We start from the raw sequence: 22797 nt of genomic DNA, 5'->3' as shown, positions 1-22797 counted from the left end.
ACAGGAAGAAACAGACAGGAAGGGACATATAGGAAATTCTCGTATTGCTTCATTGCTGAGCCCCACAGGAGCATAGCCAGCACTAGCCATTTCTGATACCCAGTGGACCCTACATGCGGGTAGAACATTTCAGAAGTAGCTGCCAATCTACACAATAGAGTGCATGTGTAGGGACTTGTGCTAACTCACATCAAAATGACTCAAAGCTTTATTCTGGAAATTGTTTAAAGGCAACTGAGGGGCTGGGAGTGTAGCTCAGTGGTATAAGGCTTACAAAGCCCAGGTTTTATCCTCAGCACCACACACACACACACACACACACACACACACACACACACACACACACACGGTAGATTTAAAATTGAGGTGGCTCCTCTGAACACTTTGAAGACCGAGGCAGGACATGCGGAGGGAAATGGCAGCTGTCCCAGACTGTGGATCTTTACCACAGGAGCCACCAATAATGGTCCAGAGTGCATGGGAGGCCGGAAGCTTGCTAATGCCTTACTTTAAAGGATGTATCGCTTTCATTCAGGACTTCCTGAACTAAATAAATATAGTGTTATTCTTTTCTTAAGTATTTTTTTTTAAAAAGCAAAAAACGAAAAAAAAAAAAAACCCACACACTTTCAACCCCGAATCAGAGCACTGTGTTCTTTGAAGTTGATACTTTCCTTCACACGGCTTGCTAGATTTCACTCACTCACAGCAAAGGGGAGAGTTAATTTCATACCATTCGAATGTTAAATCTCAACTATTGGAAATGTAACTAGACACAGTATGCTCAGCCTGTTGTGTTTTATGCAGCCTAAGGCAGTGGTGATGAAGGCTACAGCAGACAGGACTCCTAAGTTCAGTGTCCACTTGGCTTTCATGGACTGCAGGTGCCTATATTTCTAGAGGCTCTACTGTCTGACCACATAAACCATGTGAAATGCAGTTGTTAGGTCCAAGCCATCACAGTGTGGCAGTGGGGCCTAGGAATCCCTTGCTCTTTTTATTTATCTTTTGTGGGTGCCTATGGAGGATAGACAATTGAAGGCATACGTCACAAACAATCCCACACCAGTTTGGAATTATGATTAATAGAATGGTTATTTATTCAAAGGGGGAAAAACTTACAGATTACCGTCCCAGACAACAGCCCCTCTGCGCTAACAGGAAAGGAATCTAGGAGCCGAAAGCGGAGCCGGAAGCCAGAGAGAGAGTGGAGGACAGCCACTGCTTTTTAAAAGAGAGAGAGACCACACCCCAATGGGCTGGTATCTCAGCGGCTATTGACTGAAGGAGCGGAAGGAGCTCCCGCAGCAGACAATGACATTGGATCCCCTGGAGCTGGAGTAACAGGCACTTGAGACCCTTCTAATATGAGTGCTAGGAATTGATCCCTGGTCCTCAGGGCAAGCAATAGGCATTCTTGACCACTGAGCCTTTTCTCAGGCCTAGAAATGAATTTTTTTTTTTGTTTTTTGTTTTGTTTTGTTTTGTTTTGTTCTTTCAAGACAGGGTTTCTCTGTAGCTTTGGAGCCTGTCCTGGAACTCGCTTTTGTAGACCAGGCTAGTCTCGAACTCACAGAGATCCGCCTGCCTCTGCCTCCCGAGTGCTGGGGTTAAAGGTGTGCGCCACCACCGCCCGGCTAGAAATAATATCTTATTGAGATTTTTGTACATTGAAGTTTGAAAAGCCTTGGTATAGACTGGGTATCACTGATGCACTTCCTCAAGTATTGGAGGACAGTAAATGCTTTCCTATAGGCTGCTTACAGAGGAAGAAAGTGGGTTAACCGTACTCTAAGAATGAAACCAAAATAACTATTCTTTTTCAATTTAAATTAAACTAAGCAGTACGTTCATGGTCAGTTAGTTATGATTTACCAGACGTGTGAGCAGCTGACTGGGTGAAAACGACAGAATGCGTGTCAGGCAACATCAGCGTGTACACAGCAGCGCCAGGAGGGGTAGCTGTCTTGGGTGATGTTCGCTGCTCCCCTTGGTGCATGTGAAGTTCTGAATCTCTGAGGCAGAAGCAGTCCTGCTGAGAGGGCCACAGTGCCGTTCTGGCTTTGTCAGTAACTCTGCTTCCTTATTAACTGCAGATGCTCCCAGTGCCTTCCTCGCGTGGCATGACGTGCTTTTCAGGGCCAGTTACTGGCTTTAGCAATAGTGAGCCACCTGGCTGGAGTGTCTGCATGTGTGTCTCGTCGTGCTAACCCTATCCTCGAGGGTTTACATTTGAGTAACACGGTCCCCCACCCCACAGGACAGAGATGCAGCATCGACATCGATGAGTGTGCCTCCAATCCCTGTCGTCAGGGTGCAACGTGCATCAATGATGTGAACGGCTTCCGTTGCATATGCCCCGAGGGACCCCATCACCCCAGCTGCTACTTACAGGTGAATGAGTGCCTGAGCAGCCCCTGCATCCATGGAAACTGCACTGGAGGCCTCAGCGGGTGAGTAGCCCCGTGTTCTGGTAGTCCAGCCCATTAGCTGTCAAACCCAGCTGAAGGAAACAGCATAAAAGCCCGAAACTGTCAGCTAGGGACTTGACCTGATGGTCTCAGGGGAAGGCTCTGGTGGTCTTTTGAAGTCTTCCAAATCACTGCTTTGCCCATTGAAGCTGGCTTGACTTCTCAGACTGAGACCTTTCTTGGGAGATAAGGAGGGCTGTCTCCTTTACGTCGTAATCAGTAAGGACCCCGTGGCGAAGTCCAGGTAGTTAGAGGACTGAGATCTGAGGGATAGTCTAGATTGACCCCCCCCACCTTAACCCAGCCTGTCCCTGTTCTGTTGTGGCACCTGCGCACTCTGAGGGAGAAGCAGCTCCGCTGACTTTAGACATCACTGTGACAAGGCCTTCGCAGCTTTCATGCCCTCGGAGTTAGGTGGCATGTTGATTGTTTAGGTCCAGGGTGGCTTAGATGTCATGAGATGCCATAAACTCTTGGCATAAGACATGTTTGTCATAAAACAGCATGGGTATTGCCACTTCTCAAACCTTCAAAACTTGAGAGAGAGAGAGAGAGAGAGAGAGAGAGAGAGAGAGAGAGAGAGAGAGAGAGAATATATTATAAGTTATTTTTTGGTTTTTGTTTTAATAACTTAACTCGGATTTCTGATCCAGTACATGGCAACCTTCAAAACAACCCTCCCCACCTCCTACCTCCCCAGCTCCCGTTCTCCAACTGATCTGGTACCACATTTAAGTGCTAATGATGTTCAAATTGGATATTGTATTTATTTCAGGTATCTTCAGGTTTTTGCCTTCTCTTGCTCAGTACCATGCTTTCTGAGGCAGAGCTTTGGTTCGAACAAAGCCTGGCTGGCCAGTGAGACTGCAGCCGGTCCTCAGCCAGCCTGAGTGGCTCTGCTCCTGGCCTGTTTTCTGATGTCTAGTTTGCATGTTCTGTGCTTTATTCGTGGTAGCGTTTCCTCCAGGTTGGCCCAGTATGTTTGACAAACACTGCTTATGTTTGCAATTCTCTGGTGTCCTGGTGAGCCAGGGAAGTGGGTCTCCCTGCTGAACATACTAGCTATCTATGTTCATGACTCTCTCCGTGTGAAAAGTGATAGGAAAGTGGAAATGAGGTAACTCCTGTAATCTTTGTACTAGGGAGGCTGAAGCAGGAGGATTACCATAAGTTGGAGGTGAGTTCCAGGCCAGTTTAGGCGACAGAGTGAGACCCTGTGCCCAGAATGTCAGATAAAATAAAAAGAATTGGTGAGACTGCCTTTGGCCCATCTCTTATGTGTCTCTTAGGACTCAGTGGCACCTCTGTACCCAGAGTAAGCACTCTTATCCTCTTGCAGCTATAAGTGCGTCTGTGATGCAGGCTGGGTTGGCATCAACTGCGAAGTGGACAAAAACGAGTGTCTCTCTAACCCGTGCCAGAACGGAGGGACGTGCAACAACCTGGTGAATGGCTACAGGTGTACGTGCAAGAAGGGCTTCAAAGGTGAGATGCAGGCTCGGCTCTTTTACTTGTTTTCTGCCTTCTCCTCGTTGAGTGCCTCTCGGGTTCCCCATCTGTGTTTCCGTCGTTTACTTACACAGTAACCACACTGAGCAATTAGAATGTCTGAGACCAGAGAGGTAAACTGTTGGAACAATGAACTTAAAATGAACAGTTCAGACTCCACTTAGGGGCCAGCAAGATGGCTCTGGGGATAAAGGTGCATGCTGCCTGACAGCCTAAGTTGGCGTGTTCAGTCATAAGCTCTTAGCCTCAGCTTGATTCCATAGCAAGTCAAATAGCTTCTTGGAAGTGGAATAAAAATATTGTACTTACTGTCGTTGGGTTCTGTGGTATCTTCAGAACCTTGCCAGCAAGTTCTTCTTACACACGAGCTACTCCGGATACTTAGCTTCCTGTGGTCTTCTGGAAAAATATGTAGCAGAGGAATGTATCTCATAAATATTTTACTATCAGTTTTCTTTGCCTTGGGCTATTTGACTTTGCAGTGTGTTTTACAACTACTCAATTTGATTACAAGGTTGAGTATCCCTAACTCCAAATGTGGAGTGTTCCAAAATTAGGAGCTTTTTGAACACCAACCTGAAATAAAAGTTCATGAAGCTTTATTTCATGTACAATATCACTCTAACATATTGTATTAAATTACCCTCAGGTTATATGTAAAAGGTGTATTGGAATATGTAACGACATCATTATTTGTCTGTAAGAAAGCAGGCTGAGCAAGTCAGGGGAAGCAAGTCAGTAAGCAGCACTCCTAAAACCCCAGACATTTCTCATGTAGGTATGGTTTCTGTTGCTGTGGTGAAACACCGTGACCAAAAAGCAAGGTGGGGAGGAAAGGGTTTGTTTGGCTTACACTTCCACATCACTGTTCATCACTGAAGGAGTTCAGGACAGGAACTCAAACAGGGTTGGATCCTGAAGGCAGGAGCTAATTCATAGGCCATGGAAGGTGCTGCTTACTGGCTTGCTCAGCCTGCTTTCTTATAGAACCCAGGACCCCAGCACAGGGATGGCACCACCCACAATGGGCTGGGCCCTTCCCCATCCAATCACTAATTAAGAAAATGCCCTATAGATTTACATACAACCCAATCTTTTGGAAGCGTTTTCTTAATCGAGGTTTCTGTTTCTCAGATAACTTTAGCTTGTATCAAGTTGACATGAAACTATCCAGCACAGATATAAAGTATTTCAGAAAAAGCATACTCAAGTGGTACCAAATTTATGAGCATCTACTTCAGACATTAATGTTCTGGCATATTGTATTGCATTTGCCAAGAAACTTGTAGATTCAAAAGCACTTTCAATTTTTTTTTAAATCTCATTGAAACTTACTTATCAGTGATCAAGTGGAAAAAGAGAATATAAAATCGAAACTTGTTCAGTGAGCTGTAGACACCGTTGAGCACAGGCCTCTATCTCCCTACTCCCCTTTCTCACGGTCCTGGCTTCTTCATTTTTAAGGGTCTGTGTGGACCATGTTGAAGGTCAAAGGTGGGCAATATCTGGGGACTCCCATATTCTCACTCACCGTTACATTATTTTTTCCCATCTTTTAATGGGAATAAATTTTCTGCCTTGAGTTAGGAGAAAACTATTTCTCAGGCTTCAGGTCATAACTGATGGTAGAGATTATACAGGTGGAAGAGTGGACGCATTTCAGAGGATTATTATGATGAGTGGGTATTCCTCTTTTCTGACCAGAAACTTAGTGTTAAACGGCCCATGTTTAGATAGACCAGCAAGCTTTCCAGCCATACTGTGTTCTTTGTCCACATTCACTGTTTGGAGGAGCATTAGGCCTCCAGGCATTCCCTTCACAGTTCTGACCACTGGCTGACTGGATATCAGAGACTCAGAGCTGAAATGAATGAGGCGGCTCCAGTGACCCCAGGAAATGTGTGTCCTTTCTGTGACGCCTGATCTTCACCAGCCACTGAGAGAACCGGTGGTACATGAGGTAATAAGAAGCTGACAGTTTCAGTGTGTGCATGTTTCCCCCTTCTCGCCAACAGGCTACAACTGTCAGGTGAATATTAATGAATGTGCATCAAACCCGTGTCTGAACCAGGGAACCTGCTTTGATGACATTAGTGGCTACACTTGCCACTGTGCATTGCCTTACACAGGTGAGTACTGCAGGCCAGCAGGCCAGAGGGGGGTGTCTGCCCTGTACGGGGCGGTGCTAGCTCCTGCGTCTCAGTGGCTCAGGTCAGAGAGGCCACTCTGAGGACTCCGTGCCTGGTGGCTCTTGTTCTCACGGGCTTTGCAGAAACATGGCGGCAGTGAAACAGCTTACTTTATGTATGTCTTTTGGTGTTTGTGGGTTTTTATCTATTTGTTTTTGTGGTGCTGGGAATTGATCCCCAGGCCTTATGTCTGCTAGACAAGGGCTCTGTTACATCCTCAGCTCCGTGATTTAGTGTTTGGTTCTTTTAAGTTGTATATGGCTAGAACCTGACACCAGTGCTATCCCTCCTTTTGACATGATATTGTGAAGAAAATTCATGGTAATGTGCTTTTATTTCTGAATACAAAATTTTAGGATGACTGTTAAAGCTGACTTTGTTGTAAATTGACTTCAGGAACAACCGTGGGCCTGTGAGATGACCCAGTGGATAAAAGCACTTATCACCAATCCTGAGGTTTCAAAGATTGAGTCTACAGTTCATCTACTAAAACCTAATGACATTTAAAAACATAACTTGATCCCCTTTTAATGAAGCCATTTTTATTTCTTTTAACTTCCCTCTAAGTTTATATTCAGTACACTAAGGCAGGAAGCATTCATGGGTGGGCAGGTGCCAGCATCGATTGATATGATTAGAGGTTGCCTGGCCATCAGCTGCTGCCCTGTGAAAACACCTGAGTTTGGCTGAGTCCTCTGGAGATGAAGACCCAGTCTGACTAGATTGATGCTGGTGTCCAAATCTTTACAGCCAGCCCTGGTGGTGACAGTGGAGGTAGCGGCCCAGCAAAGGCTCAGGATTACTCTGTTCTAATCAGGACTTACGGTGAATTTCTGCACTTAATCCACAGAACTCCTCCGTGAATCATCTTGCCCCATTTTTTTTTGTTATTTATAAAGAAGGTTCAGAGAGAAATGATCTACCCAAGGTCACCAGGTTAGCTGCATTGGGCCAAGATTGGAAGGACCAGGTGTCTCTCAGTTTCTGGAGTCTCTTAGCTGCTGCAAAGACTGGAATCCTGAGCAGAACTGGGCTGACAGTCTCAGGACACCCTCTTTCCTGGGCTGACAGTCTCAGGACACCCTCTTTCCTGGGCTGACAGTCTCAGGACACCCTCTTTCCTGGGCTGACAGTCTCAGGACACCCTCTTTCCTGGGCAGACAGTCTCAGGACACCCTCTTTCCTGGGCTGACAGCCTCAGGACACCCTCTTTCCTGGGCAGACAGTCTCAGGACACCCTCTTTCCTGGGCAGACAGTCTCAGGACACCCTCTTTCCTGGGCTGACAGTCTCAGGACACCCTCTTTCCTGGGCAGACAGCCTCAGGACACCCTCTTTCCTGGGCAGACAGTCTCAGGACACCCTCTTTCCTGGGCAGACAGTCTCAGGACACCCTCTTTCCTGGGCAGACAGCCTCAGGACACCCTCTTTCCTGGGCAGACAGTCTCAGGACACCCTCTTTCCTGGGCAGACAGTCTCAGGACACCCTCTTTCCTGGGCAGACGGTCTCAGGACACCCTCTTTCCTGGGCTGACTCTTCATCATTTGCTTTCCAGGCAAGAATTGTCAAACGGTGTTGGCTCCCTGCTCTCCAAACCCTTGTGAGAATGCTGCTGTTTGTAAAGAGGCACCCAATTTTGAGAGCTTCACCTGCTTGTGTGCTCCTGGATGGCAAGGTAAGGATGCCAGATGCATTCTGCACTTTAAACAAGGCGATTGAATTCTCAGATGACATACACGGTGACATGGGAGGCCCTAGGCTGTGGAGCCTGTAATCTTGGCGCAGGAGCTGCTAGCTGGAGGCTCTCCTAACCCTTTCCCCATTTTCATCTCCACAGTCTTCAGCTAGCGGAGACACTCCAACCCAAGAGTTTAAAATTATGAATGACAGTTGGCAGGAATTTCTCAGGGATATAGACACCTCTTGGGGACCTCCTGCGTATGTCAGGTGTCTGTTGGGAAGTTGCATCTGGCCCATCTAAGCTCATACTGCACTGAAACTGTCAGCTACCTAAGCTTAGCCCCTGCCACACTGCTGTGAGGATCATGTCCCGAAGACTGACTGTTCATCACTCTTGATTTCTAGGTCAGCGATGTACAGTGGACATCGACGAGTGTGTCTCCAAGCCGTGTATGAACCATGGGCTCTGCCACAATACTCAGGGCAGCTACATGTGCGAGTGTCCCCCAGGCTTCAGCGGGATGGACTGTGAGGAGGACATCAATGATTGCCTTGCCAGTGAGTATGCCTGTCTCTGAGCCCCAGGGAGAGAACACTCACAGGGGGAGAGAGGTGTGCAGTGAAGGCATGCACCTCACACTGACATCAATGGGCCAGACATTAGTATTTTAAAAATCTTCATTTTGAAGTTACTGTTTTTAGGAATTAATGCTGGGAGGTGGCGGCACACACCTTTAATCCTAGCACTCAGGAGACAGAGGTGGGCAGATCTCTAAGCCAGCCTGGTCTATATAGTGAGTTCCAGGACAGCTATGTATATATGGAAAAGCCTTGTCTCAGAACTCCCCCTCCCCCAACAAAAAAAGGGAATCTTTTTTTTCTCTGTAGCATTTTAAACACTGACAGAGTAGGGCCATGCTCTGGTAGCTTTGGGAGAACACAGATTTTTGAAGGGCCATAAACATTAAAAAAAAAAAAAAACAAAAAACAAAAAACTACAAGTATTTTAATTGTACAGTTCATCTAATTTTGGCAAAGTAACCCAAACCATCAGCCACAGTGAGCATACTTGTTCCACCAAAAGTCCCTCTGTAACTTCACCCTTCACTCCACTTCCTTGTCCCATACAACCACAGGCCTGCTTCTAGAAGTCGCTGTAGATAAACTGATGCTGTTAACCACGTTATGTGGATGCAGCTATGTAAGCATGCTCTGGTCAGGCCAGGGGCCGAGGCTCTTGTCAGTCAGAGCACACTTAGGCTGGTTCAGCTTTTCACTGATGAGTGGTCTCCACGGTTGCTATGCAGAGTGTGCTCAGGCCTCAGTGCTGAGCACCAGAGGTTCCCAGACCCCAGAAGTTTTTGGTTTTGACCCAAGTAGAAGCATGAAATTCATGTTTCTATATTATGTCTTACATGCATAGCCTGAAGACAGCTCGATGGAAGCGCTGTATGAATTCTTTCAGTGAGTCTGCAGGTTGGCTGTGGTGTATTCTATTTGCTCTTGTGGCATGATGTTGACCCTCAGAGAATTTCAGATTTTGGAGAACTTTGTATTTAAACTTTTGGTTTATTTTCACCTGTGCTATTTATTGTTTACTTGTTTGATTTTTCCAGTTTTTAGGTATTATAGGTAAAGGTGTTATGACAACAGTGTAGACATGTGGTTTCATTCTCTGAAATAAACCCTTGGGTGTAGAATGAACCATGGGGTACCTGCGTGTCCTACTGATACATCATGACAGTATTTTCTAAGGGACTTGTACTATCCCATTCTCATTAGAACTATGCAGAAGTGCTGGTTAAACACCGTGTCCAGGAACACTTGAGGCAGTCAGTGGTTTCGGCTTTAGCTCCTGCACCGTGTGTGCACTGGCATCTCATTGGTCTGGCTCTCCTGATGATGGTGCCCACCACCTTTGCCCATGTTCTTTGTCTGTGAGCAAATGTTTGGTGGAATTTTCACTTAAGTCTTTTTACCTGTTTCCAAAACGTTTGTTGGGCTGTTTATCTTATTATTTAGTTCATCGTAGTCTAGATTTTTTTATATTTATTTATTTATTTATTTTTATTTTGGTTTTTTGAGACAGGGTTTCTCTGTAGCTTTGGATCCTTTCCTGGAGCTAGTTCATGTAGACCAGGCTTGCCTCAAACTCACAGAGATCCACCTGCCTCTGCCTCCCAAGTGGTGGGATTAAAGGCTTGCGCCACCACTGCCCGGCCAAGGTCTAGATTTAAATTCACTGTTGGGTGTTTGCTTTACAACTATTTCCTCCAAACATGTTGGTTTTTTTTTTGTTTTTGTTTTAAAGGGAAAGATTTTAATATTGATGACACAGCGTTTGATCATTTTTGTAGTTTATGATCCACATATCCGAAGCCCCTAAGGTTTGCCCCCTGTTTCTTCAGAGCAACATCCTTTCCGCTCTTTCTTGAAGACATTATGTATAAGTGATGTGTACCTGTTCCAAACAGTGAAGCGTGGAATGTTTTTTTTTCTTGACAAATCTTTAACCTTTTTTAAATTAGTCATTTTGAGCCTTTTAACTTCTAAATTATTTTATTTTGGTTTAGACTGAGCTTTGGTAAAATTGTCTTTCAAAGATTCCATCTTAGCTGGGTTTCCAGTGCTCTGAAGCTCTGTGACAGGAAGTGCCTTGGGGAAGGAAGGGTTTATTTCATCTTACAGCTTACAGTCCATCATTGAGGAAGTCAGGGCGGGAACATGGACACAGGAGCTAATGGGCCAGGGTCCTTCCACATTTGCCATTAATAAAGACACAGAGTTGCTTCCAGGCCAGTCGGATGGAGGCATTTTCTTCGGTTCCTTCTTCCCAGATGGTGCGGCTTGTGTCAAGTTAAAGCAGGGCCAACCTGACCTTTCAGTTCTCTCTTCTGTTTTCATTTCACATCTGTGCTGGTTGCTGCACTTCCAGCTTCATGTCCCGCCTGCCAGCAGCTCTAGCAGCCTCCGACTCTAACCTCTGTGCCTAAGACTGCACAGCGCCCCAGCAGCTCTAGCAGCCTCTGGCTCTAACCTCTGTGCCTAAGACTGCACAGCGCCCCAGCAGCTCTAGCAGCCGCCGGCTCTAACCTCTGTGCCGAAGACTGCACAGCGCCCCAGCGCGGCTCTAACCTCTGTGCCGAAGACTGCACAGCGCCCCAGCGCGGTTAGAACTCAGTCTGTGGCCAGTACTGTGAGTGGAAGCACTTGAAGATTAAGTATGCAATTTTAAAAATAATCTAACAGCTTCTTTGTGCCCTGAGGCTACCTAGAAGTTAAAAAAGAAGAAGAAAGTAAGAGAGAAGCACAGGAAGGTGTCTGATTCATACTGTGGTCTTGGGCTGACTGAATATATATTCTGCTTCCCGAACATCCATAAACCCATTTTGGAAAATACTAGTTAATATCCTGATAATGTATGTATTAAGCCACATAATGGATTTACATATATGTAGAGGACCAATGCAAGTTTTATGACTATTAATTTTGTAAATTAATGTGTTCATGTTGGTTAAATTGATCTTAATTAGCAAATAATGTCTTAGGCAACTGTTAACTGAATTTATTTTTCATAAATAAGGAATCATGTCGAAATAAACGTAAAGAGGCCCACTGTGAAAGTTGGAATTGTGCTCCTTAAGGGTATGGCTTGGTCCAGGTCATTTGCTTCGCATGTTTACAATGAAGCTAATGCTGCTTCTCTTGTTGTGGTTCAGACCCTTGCCAGAATGGAGGCTCCTGTCTGGACGGAGTGAACGCGTTCTCCTGCCTGTGCCTTCCCGGCTTCATTGGGGATAAGTGCCAGACAGACATGAACGAGTGTCTGAGTGAGCCCTGTAAGAACGGGGGGACCTGCTCTGACTACGTCAACAGTTACACCTGCAAGTGCCCTGCGGGATTCCACGGCGTCCACTGTGAAAACAACATTGATGAGTGCACTGAGAGGTGAGCGGGCGTGAGCATGGCGCACCTCAGCTGCCACAGTGTCCAGGGGAGGGGGAGTAAGGAGGAACCCTCACGGCACAAGGCTAGAATTGTCGAGCCAGGACTCTCCAGCTCCACAGCCCTCTCACATTGCTCACTGTGTGAAAGACATGTAATCAGAAGGTCAAAGGTCAGAGGTTGAAACCCTTAGTGGGACAGAACATCACTTATTTCTTGCTGTGGAGCAGAAGGGCTGTCAACTCTGTTCTGTTCTTCCATGGTTTTTTTGTTCCAGTTGACAGGTGACCTAAAGATTTCTCTTTCTTTGAAGATCTGTTACCACTGTTTAAGTAGTTTTTGGAAAGTTTGTTTGATTTTTTATATTATTTTAGCAATGCTTTTCTTCTCTTTCAAAAAGAAATCCAGAGTGAAGAGCTATTTAGAAGTCTTCATGTAAAGCAGATCAATTTAATGCTAAAATACGCTATGTAGAAAACTGCAGAAGGACTGAGTAAAACCTGGAAAACATCTTCCTCTTTAGGATTCTAGACAGCTCTGTCATTTAAATGCTCTTAGGAGGAGTGGTGGAGAGGATGTTAGTTTAGAAAGCGGTAAAACTTACTGGGCATAGCGATCGGAGTCTCGGAGGTGTTTGCCCCATGCCGCCTCAGAAGCCATCTTTGCAGTAGCAGGTCAGAGCTGCAGATGGCATAGCTGATGTCGTCTCCCGTTTGCTCCTCAGCTCCTGTTTCAATGGTGGCACATGTGTTGACGGAATCAACTCCTTCTCTTGCTTGTGCCCTGTGGGTTTCACCGGTCCCTTCTGCCTCCATGACATCAACGAGTGCAACTCTAACCCGTGCCTGAATGAGGGCACGTGTGTTGATGGCCTGGGTACCTACCGCTGCACCTGTCCCCTGGGCTACACCGGCAAAAACTGTCAGGTATTCCACTTCCCCACGCTTGCCCGGCTCCCCACAGTAACTGGAAACTCTGTCTAGTCTCTAGGCAGGATGAACCATTCAGAATAGAGGACTGTGGATCTCAGGTAGTTCCTGAATCAGTCTGGGCCGCCTTGATAGCTAGAAGATTCCAGACTGGTGACACCAGCAAAATGATCTGGGTCACCAAGCTTATGGTTTTTTGAAGAGGCTTATCAAACGCTAAAGGAGAATATGGCCGACAGTGGCCGCATACCTGTCTTTTACAGTAGAAGTGCAGGGAGGCAGGTGTGTTAGCTAGCGCCTCATTGCTATTACAGATCCCCGAGGAAACAACTTTAAAGGGGCTTTATTTGGGCTCTTGGTTTCAGGCCATGCTAGTGCTTTTGTTTATGGGCCTGAGGCACGGTCACGGGAGCTGACGTAGAAGTCTTCTCCTCTTGGTGGCCGAGAAGCAGAGAGGGATAAGGAGAGGAGGATGGGGAAGGACAGGAGAAGGGAGAGAGGGAGGGAGGGAAGGAAGTGGGCAGATGGGGCAGGAAGGGGTCGCCCCTCCCCAAACATGTACCCAGGGACCCACTTTTCCAGCTTTGAGCTTCCTCTAGTTTTCATTATTGTTCAAAACTAATATCACCTTTGGGAACCCAATCCTCAATACATGAGACTTTAAGGATCAGCTCATATTCAAATAGTTATAGGACAGTACAATCAAAATCAGTAAATAGCAGGTATAACTAACAGGATAATGCTTTACAATGTTATAGCATAATCATAAAAAAGCTATTGATCTTTAAAATTTAAACATATAAATACAAATTTTTTAATAATCTCAGTGTGGCATGAGTCCGCATAGGAAACTAACTTTCAGTTCATGGATGAGAAACAGCTCCCTCCCCAACCCTCTGAAGGACAGTATATAACCTTTCCCGAGTCACATACCAAGTGTTAACACAGTCTGCTTTATCTCTTCAACTCTAAGAACAGCAGAACGAAGAGCTCACGAATAAGTGACTAATTACAGAGTGCATTTGGTTACATTGGACAGGGGAGCAGCCACCTCCTCATCAGGCAACATCCTCTGGCAGGTGGCTGTTCCTCTAATAGCGTAGATGGTGACAGCTGGTCCTGTCCCCCTCCTGGCCTCCACTGACCTTCCAGGCAGCAGTCGATGTCAGAAATGCAACTCCCCTCTGTCTCGTGTTTTTCATAAGCCTGGTTTTTCAGATAAGGTTTTGAATGGTTTAGGCTTGTGAATTAGACCATTCTACTCATCCTTCCCCATAGGCAAGGCTGGTCAAGATGCATTTGGGTTTCCTATAGGGCTGGCATAGGAAGCATGGGTCCAGGCAGCCCCTGTAGCTATTCCCAGGCTTGCAGGGTGGCCAAATATGCTCACATAGGCATATCTAATGCTCTACGAATAACAACTTACTGAGCCTCTGGTGTTACTAGTTTCCTAGGGTATGGACTTTTCAAACGGCGCTGGCCAGACACATGAGACTAGAGAAATGACAAGGTGCATCTAAGGACAACTGGCCCAGTTTAAGGCTCGGATGAGGGCTTCCCTCTCTTTTGAAAACCAATCCTTTTCTTTGGCACCTCCTAACATAGTGTAACTTAGTGACTTCATTTCTGGTATCTGGATTTTGATGCCTGTGCACCCTTGCCTCTGCTTCAGACCCTGGTGAACCTCTGCAGCCGGTCTCCATGTAAAAACAAAGGAACTTGTGTTCAGGAAAAGGCGAGGCCCCACTGCCTGTGTCCGCCAGGATGGGACGGCGCATACTGTGATGTGCTCAATGTGTCCTGTAAGGCGGCAGCCTTGCAGAAAGGTGAGCTCTGCCCCTAAGCGTCAGGTGCTGACTGACATCTGTGCTGGCCAGTGGCATCTGGGGACAGAGAGTACCCAAAGGATGAGGTTCTGGAGAAAAGCTAGAGGAGCGTTTAGAGATCACAAATGAAAGGTGGTTGAAATGAAATTAAGACAGATTCCACTTTGAGAATTTGTTTATTTTTTAAGAAGATTCCACTTTGAGAAGTTGTTTATTTTTTAATGCAAGTCAGTTGCGGAGGATTGGGAGGAGCTAGTCAAGAGTGATGAAATGCTAAGCTAGCAGCCACTAACTGGGGCCACTTGCTTGATGCCATGAGCCTGTTTGTATCACGCCCCTTTGTCACCCGGTGTCCAGGAGTACCTGTTGAACACTTGTGCCAGCACTCAGGCATCTGTATCAACGCCGGCAACACCCATCACTGCCAGTGCCCACTGGGCTACACGGGCAGCTACTGTGAGGAGGAGCTGGATGAGTGTGCGTCCAATCCATGCCAACATGGTGCCACCTGCACCGACTTCATAGGAGGATACAGGTGTGAGGTGAGAAGGGCAGAGGTCAGAAACAGTAGTTACTGAGGTCAGCCGTTTGTGTCTTACAGGTTATACACTTTCAGCTGTCATTATTGTCGTCTTTGCCAGCCATGATTTCACATAGCTCTGATAAGATGTTTTTATAGAGGCCTGGAACCCCCCCCCCCCCACTTCCCTTAACAGACCTGCTGTCTGTGTTGGCGTCCTGCAGGCTCACCTAGTACAGTTGTCCCTGATACTTCTTGAAGAACAATTAGGTTCATCAGTCAATTAATAATTCTCTCAAACAAAAAAGCGTGGCCTCACCTGTGGTCCCATAACCCCGTGCTCAGTGTCACCATGTGTAGTGTTTAAGTATGTGTCCTTTTTCAGTGTCTGGGCTGATATAGAGTCAGCCCATTAGCCCACCAAGCAACAGCACAGTATTCTCTCTGCTGCTGCCCCAGTGTCTCGCCAGGCTCAGGCAGTTCCAGAGCCTGTCAGGGTTAAACGCAAACTTTGACACAGATGTTTTTTTTTTAAAGCATAACCCAAATGAGCAAAATTCTGTCATTTAATGCTGCCAGCCTAGCATAGCCTGCAAAATGGTCCACTGTGTGCCATAGATAAGATCAACTCTGGAGTTCAAGGAACCAGCACTGCCCTGGGGAGCTCACTCGCCTGAGACTGCTGTCGCTGGGCCACTGTCACCACCTAGAGCCTTGCGCTCCTCTGTGGTGCCCCTTCTTTGGAAGTTTTCTTCTCCCCTTAGTCTGGGTGGTCTTGTCTGAGTTGGCATAGTGGTGCCTAAGTGAAGCTCCCCACAGCTGTCTTCCCGCTCATCAATTCTGAGTTTCTTCTCCATCATCCACAGCTACTCAGTTTTACCTTTTTCTGCCCCCACCACTACCCCTATCACACAAACATACAGTGTGTACAGTGTCTGTACCACATGCACAGTATACAGCTGAGGAAACCCTTACCTAGACGTTTGCTCCGGGGAGTGTTGTGGAAATAGCCCTCAGTACACACAGTCCCTGCCTTCCTTTACAGTGGCTTTTCCCCCTTGGCTGGAAGAGTAGTGGGTAAACATGGCCCTGCACGGGGAAGCCTCAGAGAGTGTGCCGATTACAGAGCGACAGCACAGTTGACAGTGGGGTGGGAGCCAAGTCACCGAAACACTGACTCTCGGGCCCGTTTCCAGCAGTGACCCCATTCTTCATGTCCTCTCTCGTGGCAGTGTGTCCCCGGATATCAGGGTGTCAACTGCGAGTACGAAGTGGATGAGTGCCAGAACCAGCCATGCAAGAACGGAGGCACCTGCATCGACCTTGTGAACCATTTCAAGTGTTCGTGCCCACCAGGCACTCGGGGTATGTCGTCAAGCATCACTCTTTCCACCAAGGCCTGTCCCCTCGGTTTCCAGTCCACTCTTGGTGTTGAAGCAATGTAAAGATGGAGACAATAAAAAGACAACAGCAGCAAGAGCAGCAAAAGTAACCCAGCTTCCTTGCAGCCCTCAAGCCTCCATCCTCTCTCCTCCTCTCACTCCTGCCAGCTGTGGTTGTGTTCTCAGGGCCGTTTGGTTGTTTCGTAGCGTATGTTCCAGGGAACAGAATGCAGAGCAGACATCACATCACAACAAAATGAGCCTGGCCAGCAGGTTTCTTGGTGCTTCAAGTGGAAACTTTTAAAACGTGAATCCACATAGGTCTGCTTTTTAGGCTTTTTTTAAAACTAGCCAAGTCTTGTCTCCATAAGGTGAAGGAAGCAATGAGATGGAAGTGTTTGGCTGCTGTCCCAAGGAGGCCGCCGACAGAAGGCCATGTATACCTGTAGTAAGGCCTTGACACATACCCCTAGACTGTGGGTGGTTCGCCCCTCTGTCTGCTCTGGGTATTGCCACTTCCTACACACTGTCTCCTGGAAAGGGTAGGGCTTGTTTGAAGACACGTGTGAACAGGCGGGCAATGCCACCAACAGCAGCCATAAGTTCAGGCAGCCTCAAACAGAGCAGACTTTCAGAGAGGCTCTGTGTTGTCTTAGACTTTCGTGTCAGTGGGTTTGGATAACTTTTTTTCCTAGAAATCAAATTTGGCTAACTGAGCACAGAATGCCCCACTAAGGGGTGGTTAGAGTAGAGTGGGGCTAGGGGAGCAAGAGTCGGCCTGCAGCCCTCACAAATGGTACACGGAAAGGAGGGTTGTTTCCTGGTCTGAAATAGGAAATTCCATGTCTGCGCTGGAGTCAGCCCCAGCACATTACTGGCTCACCCCGTCACAGTTACTGTCCATCTGTCTGTCTATCCTTCCATCCCTCTGCCCATCTGTCCATCTGTTCATCCATCCATCCATTCGTCCATCCATCCATCCATCCATCCATCCATCCATCCATCCATCCATCCATCCATCCATCTTTTTAGAAAGGGCTTTTCTGTCATATTTTTGATGATCTGAGAAGCTCGTATCCATGCTCCCTCTTCCGCTTTACCTTCTCTTCCTTTAACCTCCCTCCCCCACTTTGTCTCTGTCTTTTCCACTCTCCCTACCCTTTTCTTCTTTTCCTCTACATCTCTATCTCCTTTTCTCCTCCCCATTCCCTCTCCCTCCCTCTGTCCTATCCTTCTTCCTCCTCCCACAGTTCCTCTCCCGCTAAGATCCCCTCTCCCTCCAGCCCCTCTCCTCCCCATCTCTCCCTTCCCTCTTTGCCTTCCTCCCCGCTTGTTCCTTTCCTCTTTCCCGTCCTTCCCTCCCCTTTTCTCTCCCTCTGCCCTTGTCCCTCTCACGCTCCCTTTATTCTCCTCTCTCACATCCTCTTCTCTCTCCCTACCTCTCACCGTCCCTCTCTCCTTCTGTCCCAGATTCCCAGGTAGCCCCAGCCTCAGACTCACTGTAGACATGCACTACCATGCCTAGGTAGTTAACACCTTTAAATAAAGGCATTGGTTTGGACAAACTACAATTCTGGTAGCTAATTATATATATCATATCTCAGATAACACAATAGTGGTTTTGTTGGGGGATTTTTTTGTTTGCTGTTTGGCACTCAGACTCTGGGGGGTGTTGAGTTGCTGCCTTTCTCTGTGTTTTTCATCTGTAGTCTCCAGGGCTGCTGCAGAAAGGTAGGAGTGTCCAGGGGTTTTTCACTCAGTCTAGAGGTGACACACATCACTTTCCTTAGAGGTGTGTGTCTAAACCACTCACCAGTGTTCTTCCATGGTCTATAGACTCTGGGAACCTAGGACTTGACATGGGTTTTGTACTGTATCACAGACTCTGCTGGCTAGGCACATCAAGTCCCAGGATAGAACATTTCCTAAGATAGCAAGATTTTTGGTTTTTTTCTTCCTTTCTCTTTCTCTTCCCTTCCTTCTTCCTTCCTACCTTTCTTTTTCTTTCTCTTGCTCTCTTTCCTCTCTCCCTCCCTTCTTTCTTTCCTTTTTCCTTTTCCTCCTCTTTGTTTGTTTGTTTGTTTGTTTTGAGACAGTCTTTCTGTGTAGCCCTGACTGTCCTGAAACTCACTCTGTGGACCAGGTTGACCTCAAACTCAGAGATTTGCCCACTTTTGCCTCCTGAGCACTGGGATTAAAGGCATGTGCCACCACACCTAGCTCCTAAATACTTTTTGTTTGTTTGTTTTGTTTTTGTTTTTGAGATAGGGTTTTTCTGTAGCTTTTGAAGCCTGTCCTGGAACTAGCTCTTGTAGAACAGGCTGGCCTCAGACTCACAGACATCTGCCTGCCTCTGCCTCCCAAGTGCTGGGATTAAAGGTGTGCACCACCACTGCCCAGCTAAGTACTTTTTAATGGTGTCTTAAAATAATAATTTAGTATTTTGTGACTTTTTCTACCCCAGCCCCTCAAATGTGTCAGCTCATGGATTTTTGCTGCTGTGGTCTTCACTGAGAGCTTGACTGTTATTCTTATTGATGGTCTCTCATGATACATGACTTTCCTTTGCCATGTTTCTGAGACTGCTTTTTCATGGTCTGTTATAGAGTGTGGGTCTCCTTCAGTGTGTCCGGCTTGACTATTGGTTGGATTATACTTCCTATACTTGTATAGGTACCTGGGACAGTGTGTCTCAGTTTGTCTGACTTCCTGTCTGGCCTCTCTGTCACTATTCCAGGAGACTCTGGAGTTCTGTCACTCATGAGTCACCAAAATGATTTTTCATAGCTCTGTACCTCTGAGAGCTGGATGTTGGCCTGTGTACACTCCCGGCTCCCCAGTGCGGGCCCCAGTGCAGGGCTAACTGGACACTGTCTTCCTCACTGGTTTCATCAGGCTAGGAACGCGGACAGCAGACCCACACGGGAGGGGAGGCTTTGTGCTTATTCTGCTCATAGCACCACATATCAAATACCCTATGAAACTGGGCACACATACTGGCTTTGTTTGCTTCCACTCTGGTTTCCAGTTTAATCTGTGAATAGATAAGGTCATGTCTGCATGCAGACCTGGATAAATACATCCACACATGCATAGAAAAACATGCAGTAAAAGACACGCTCCTCCCACTGTAGTCATCTTCCCTAACCCTGCGTTCTCACTCTTCCACACACAAACAGTCAGCACTTTTAGTCTCTTGTGTATCTCTCTAGAGGCTGAAAGGTTTTCCTTCAAAATTGTGTTAAGTGCGCTGGAGCCAAATACAAAGATAGTTTTTATTTCCTCTGCTTTCAACTCTGAAGATGTATTAATGACATTGTTCTTCTCTTGACCTCTTTACTTAATTGGAATGTTTTCATATCCAAATAGGGAACTTCTTTAGTCATTTTTATAGCCTTAGACTTCCCGGTTATGATACTATGTATTGTGTTTAACTGGTCTTCCAGTGACAGACACTGGGGTGTCTGCATACATAGAAGTGGACTTTACAGAATACGCTTTCAGAAATAGAGTTGCTGCCTGGGCTGTTACAGGGTTGTCATTTGAGTAACAGGGTCAGTTGCAACCTCTCAACCTGCCCCCTTCCTCTCTTTCCGATGGAACATCTCATCCAAAAGGTTTTGTTTGCTCTCTGAGATTTGCCCCTACCCTCTTTCCCTGCTGCATTATATTGTTGCTTCTTAATATTTTGCAGAAATTACCTGTCTTTGGTATATGATACAGATAGTTTCCCAGTATATTTGGGTTGTCATCCTTCATGTGTCTTTTTGGTGATTTTTCTTCATGGAGATTATTTCTGATCATATTGAATTTATCCATATTTTTAATGGCTGCTTGCATTTGAGTGATAGTTGGTATCATCATAGTTGGTATCATCCTCCATGCTCAAGGATTTATAAAGGTGGTTTTCTGTCTTCTCATTCTGTTCTAGAACCCTGAAATGCCTTTCCTGTGTGACTGTGAAATTACTCGCTTTCTACTATGATTTGAGATGAAACTTTTTTTGTTTGGTTGTCTTTTGAGACAAGGTTTCTCTGTAGCTTTCCTGGAACTCAATATGTAAACAAGGCTGGCCTTACACCCACAGAGATCCACCTGCCTCCGAGTGCTGGGATTAATGGTGTACGCCATCAACTCCCAGCTAAGATGGAACTTTTTATCAAATTTTAAGTTCCTGTGTGCATCTGGGTGCTGTTCTGTCCGTTTCATTCATGAGAAACTTTGTTTCAAATATGGAGGAATTTTCTTCCTGCTTTCCTGGCTAGGTTTTGTTTTTCTGTATAACTTTAGAATCAGTCTGTTATTTAAAAATATTGCTGATACCTTTTTGAGGTAACATTACATTTATGGATAGATAGAGTCAATAACATCTTTATTGTGAGGGTCACATCATCAGATCACACGTTTTCCATTTATTCGGGTCTCCTCTGGGTCCTTCAGACAACCTGCAGGGTAGCACATGGGTTAAGAATGCTCATGGCAGTTTGCCTTTTGAAGTTGCTCGTGACAACGAGGCGTATCTTGCATTTCTTTCCCTTTTTATATCTTGCTTCTTTTAAAGTATTCAAAAATACAAGTGACTATCATATAGAAGTACTTTCTTTTTAACCTTTTAGAATTATTTTGTGAAGTAGTCATTGATTTTGCTCTTTCTAAAAGTGTTCACGGATACTTTAACTGGATGTCTTATTTATATCTTTAGTACACTGTTTAGCTAGAGTGATCTTCACATTCTGAACAATTAGTGCACGTATCCTCTTTTAAAGAAAAAAAGTCAGTGTTTATAATATAAACATAAAACACTATTGCTCAGGATCGAATTCCAGTATCGTCTGTGTGTTGACTAGAGTGTCTTCCTTTTTGCACTGTTTGCACATTTTAATTGGAGTCGATAAATGATAGAAAACTCACGGAGCTTTAGTTCCCTTGCCCTTGAGAGGGGACGTTCACTCTCACTGCTCTAGATCAATGGAGAGCTCACGAGACCCCAGTGTGCACCTCCTTCTCATGCTGCTCCCCAGGAAGGGGCGGCTGGCGTGGGCTAAGGGTATTTTCTGTCTTGCCCAATTTTAAAGGCCCCACTGGGGTTGAGGAATAGAACTAGCTAACTTCTAAAGCCCCACAAGGGCAGGTATTCCTTGCTACAGGTGGGTCGAGAGGCTTTTATGATCCTGTGTCTCTCCCGTCTCCCATAGGCCTTCTTTGTGAAGAGAACATGGACGACTGTGCTGGGGGCCCCCACTGTCTCAACGGTGGCCAGTGTGTGGACCGGATTGGAGGCTACAGTTGCCGCTGTTTGCCTGGCTTTGCTGGGGAGCGGTGTGAGGGAGACATCAACGAATGCCTGTCCAATCCCTGCAGCTCGGAGGGCAGCCTGGACTGCATTCAGCTCACCAATGACTACCTGTGTGTCTGCCGCAGTGCCTTCACCGGTGAGAACCTCTCAGCTCCCTCTCCCCTAGTCTGATAGTTAGGAGGCGCTGGTGAGCAGACCCTTCCCTGTATGCCGCCCACAGAAAGCCAAGACTAACTTAGGTCAAGGCCCCAGGCCCTGGTTTGAATTAAGTCTGTCACTGTGGGCGTTGTGACTAGGCTCATCTTTACCTTTGCTTTTCCTGAGACCCTTTTGTGGTGTATGGACTATAGCATGCTACGGCAAGAATATGAAAAGGGATGTGTTGAAGTGGTTGGATAAATTAATGTTTTTCATTTGAGGTAAAACAACACATAAAATCTGCCATCTTCACCATATTAAGCCTACTGTGACGGAGCATTGAGTATTCTCACACCATGGTGACTATGGTAGCATTGAGCACACTCACTGCAGTGACTGCGGTGACACAGAGCACACTCACTGCGGTGACTGCGGTAACACTGAGCACACTCACTGCGGTGACTGCGGTAACACTGCACACTCACTGCGGTGACTGCGGTAACACTGAGCACACTCACTGCGGTGACTGCGGTAACACTGAGCACACTCACTGCGGTGACTGCGGTGACACAGAGCACACTCACTGCGGTGACTGCGGTGACACAGAGCACACTCACACTGTGGTGACTGCGGTAACACTGCACACTCACTGCGGTGACTGCGGTGACACAGAGCACACTCACTGCGGTGACTGCGGTGACACAGAGCACACTCACTGCGGTGACTGCGGTAACACTGAGCATACTCACTGCGGTGACTGCGGTAACACTGCACACTCACTGCGGTGACTGCGGTGACACAGAGCACACTCACTGTGGTGACTGCGGTAACACTGAGCATACTCACACTGTGGTGACTGCGGTAACACTGCACACTCACTGCGGTGACTGCGGTAACACTGCACACTCACTG

At 46.5% G+C, this 22797-nt stretch overlaps 1 protein-coding gene across 2 annotated transcripts in view; it reads left to right on the top strand.

Annotated features, from left to right (window-relative positions):
• The window catches only part of Notch2 (notch receptor 2), a 141201-nt gene that overhangs the window by 102230 nt on the left and 16174 nt on the right, over nt 1-22797 (top strand). For both annotated transcript variants that reach the window (XM_085677934.2, XM_085677935.2), the window contains exons 13-23: nt 2261-2453; nt 3811-3956; nt 5996-6109; nt 7725-7844; nt 8255-8407; nt 11569-11797; nt 12519-12720; nt 14396-14549; nt 14907-15091; nt 16302-16434; nt 21647-21883. In XM_085677934.2, the coding sequence (XP_085534060.2) occupies nt 2261-2453; nt 3811-3956; nt 5996-6109; nt 7725-7844; nt 8255-8407; nt 11569-11797; nt 12519-12720; nt 14396-14549; nt 14907-15091; nt 16302-16434; nt 21647-21883 (1866 nt within the window). The remainder of the gene's footprint in view (nt 1-2260; nt 2454-3810; nt 3957-5995; nt 6110-7724; nt 7845-8254; nt 8408-11568; nt 11798-12518; nt 12721-14395; nt 14550-14906; nt 15092-16301; nt 16435-21646; nt 21884-22797) is intronic.

This window comes from Myodes glareolus, chromosome 17 (assembly GCF_982192425.1).
Source record: "Myodes glareolus chromosome 17, mMyoGla1.1, whole genome shotgun sequence".
In the NCBI taxonomy this organism is placed as follows: Eukaryota; Metazoa; Chordata; class Mammalia; order Rodentia; family Cricetidae; genus Myodes; species Myodes glareolus.
This window is presented reverse-complemented; position numbering and strand designations above follow the sequence as displayed.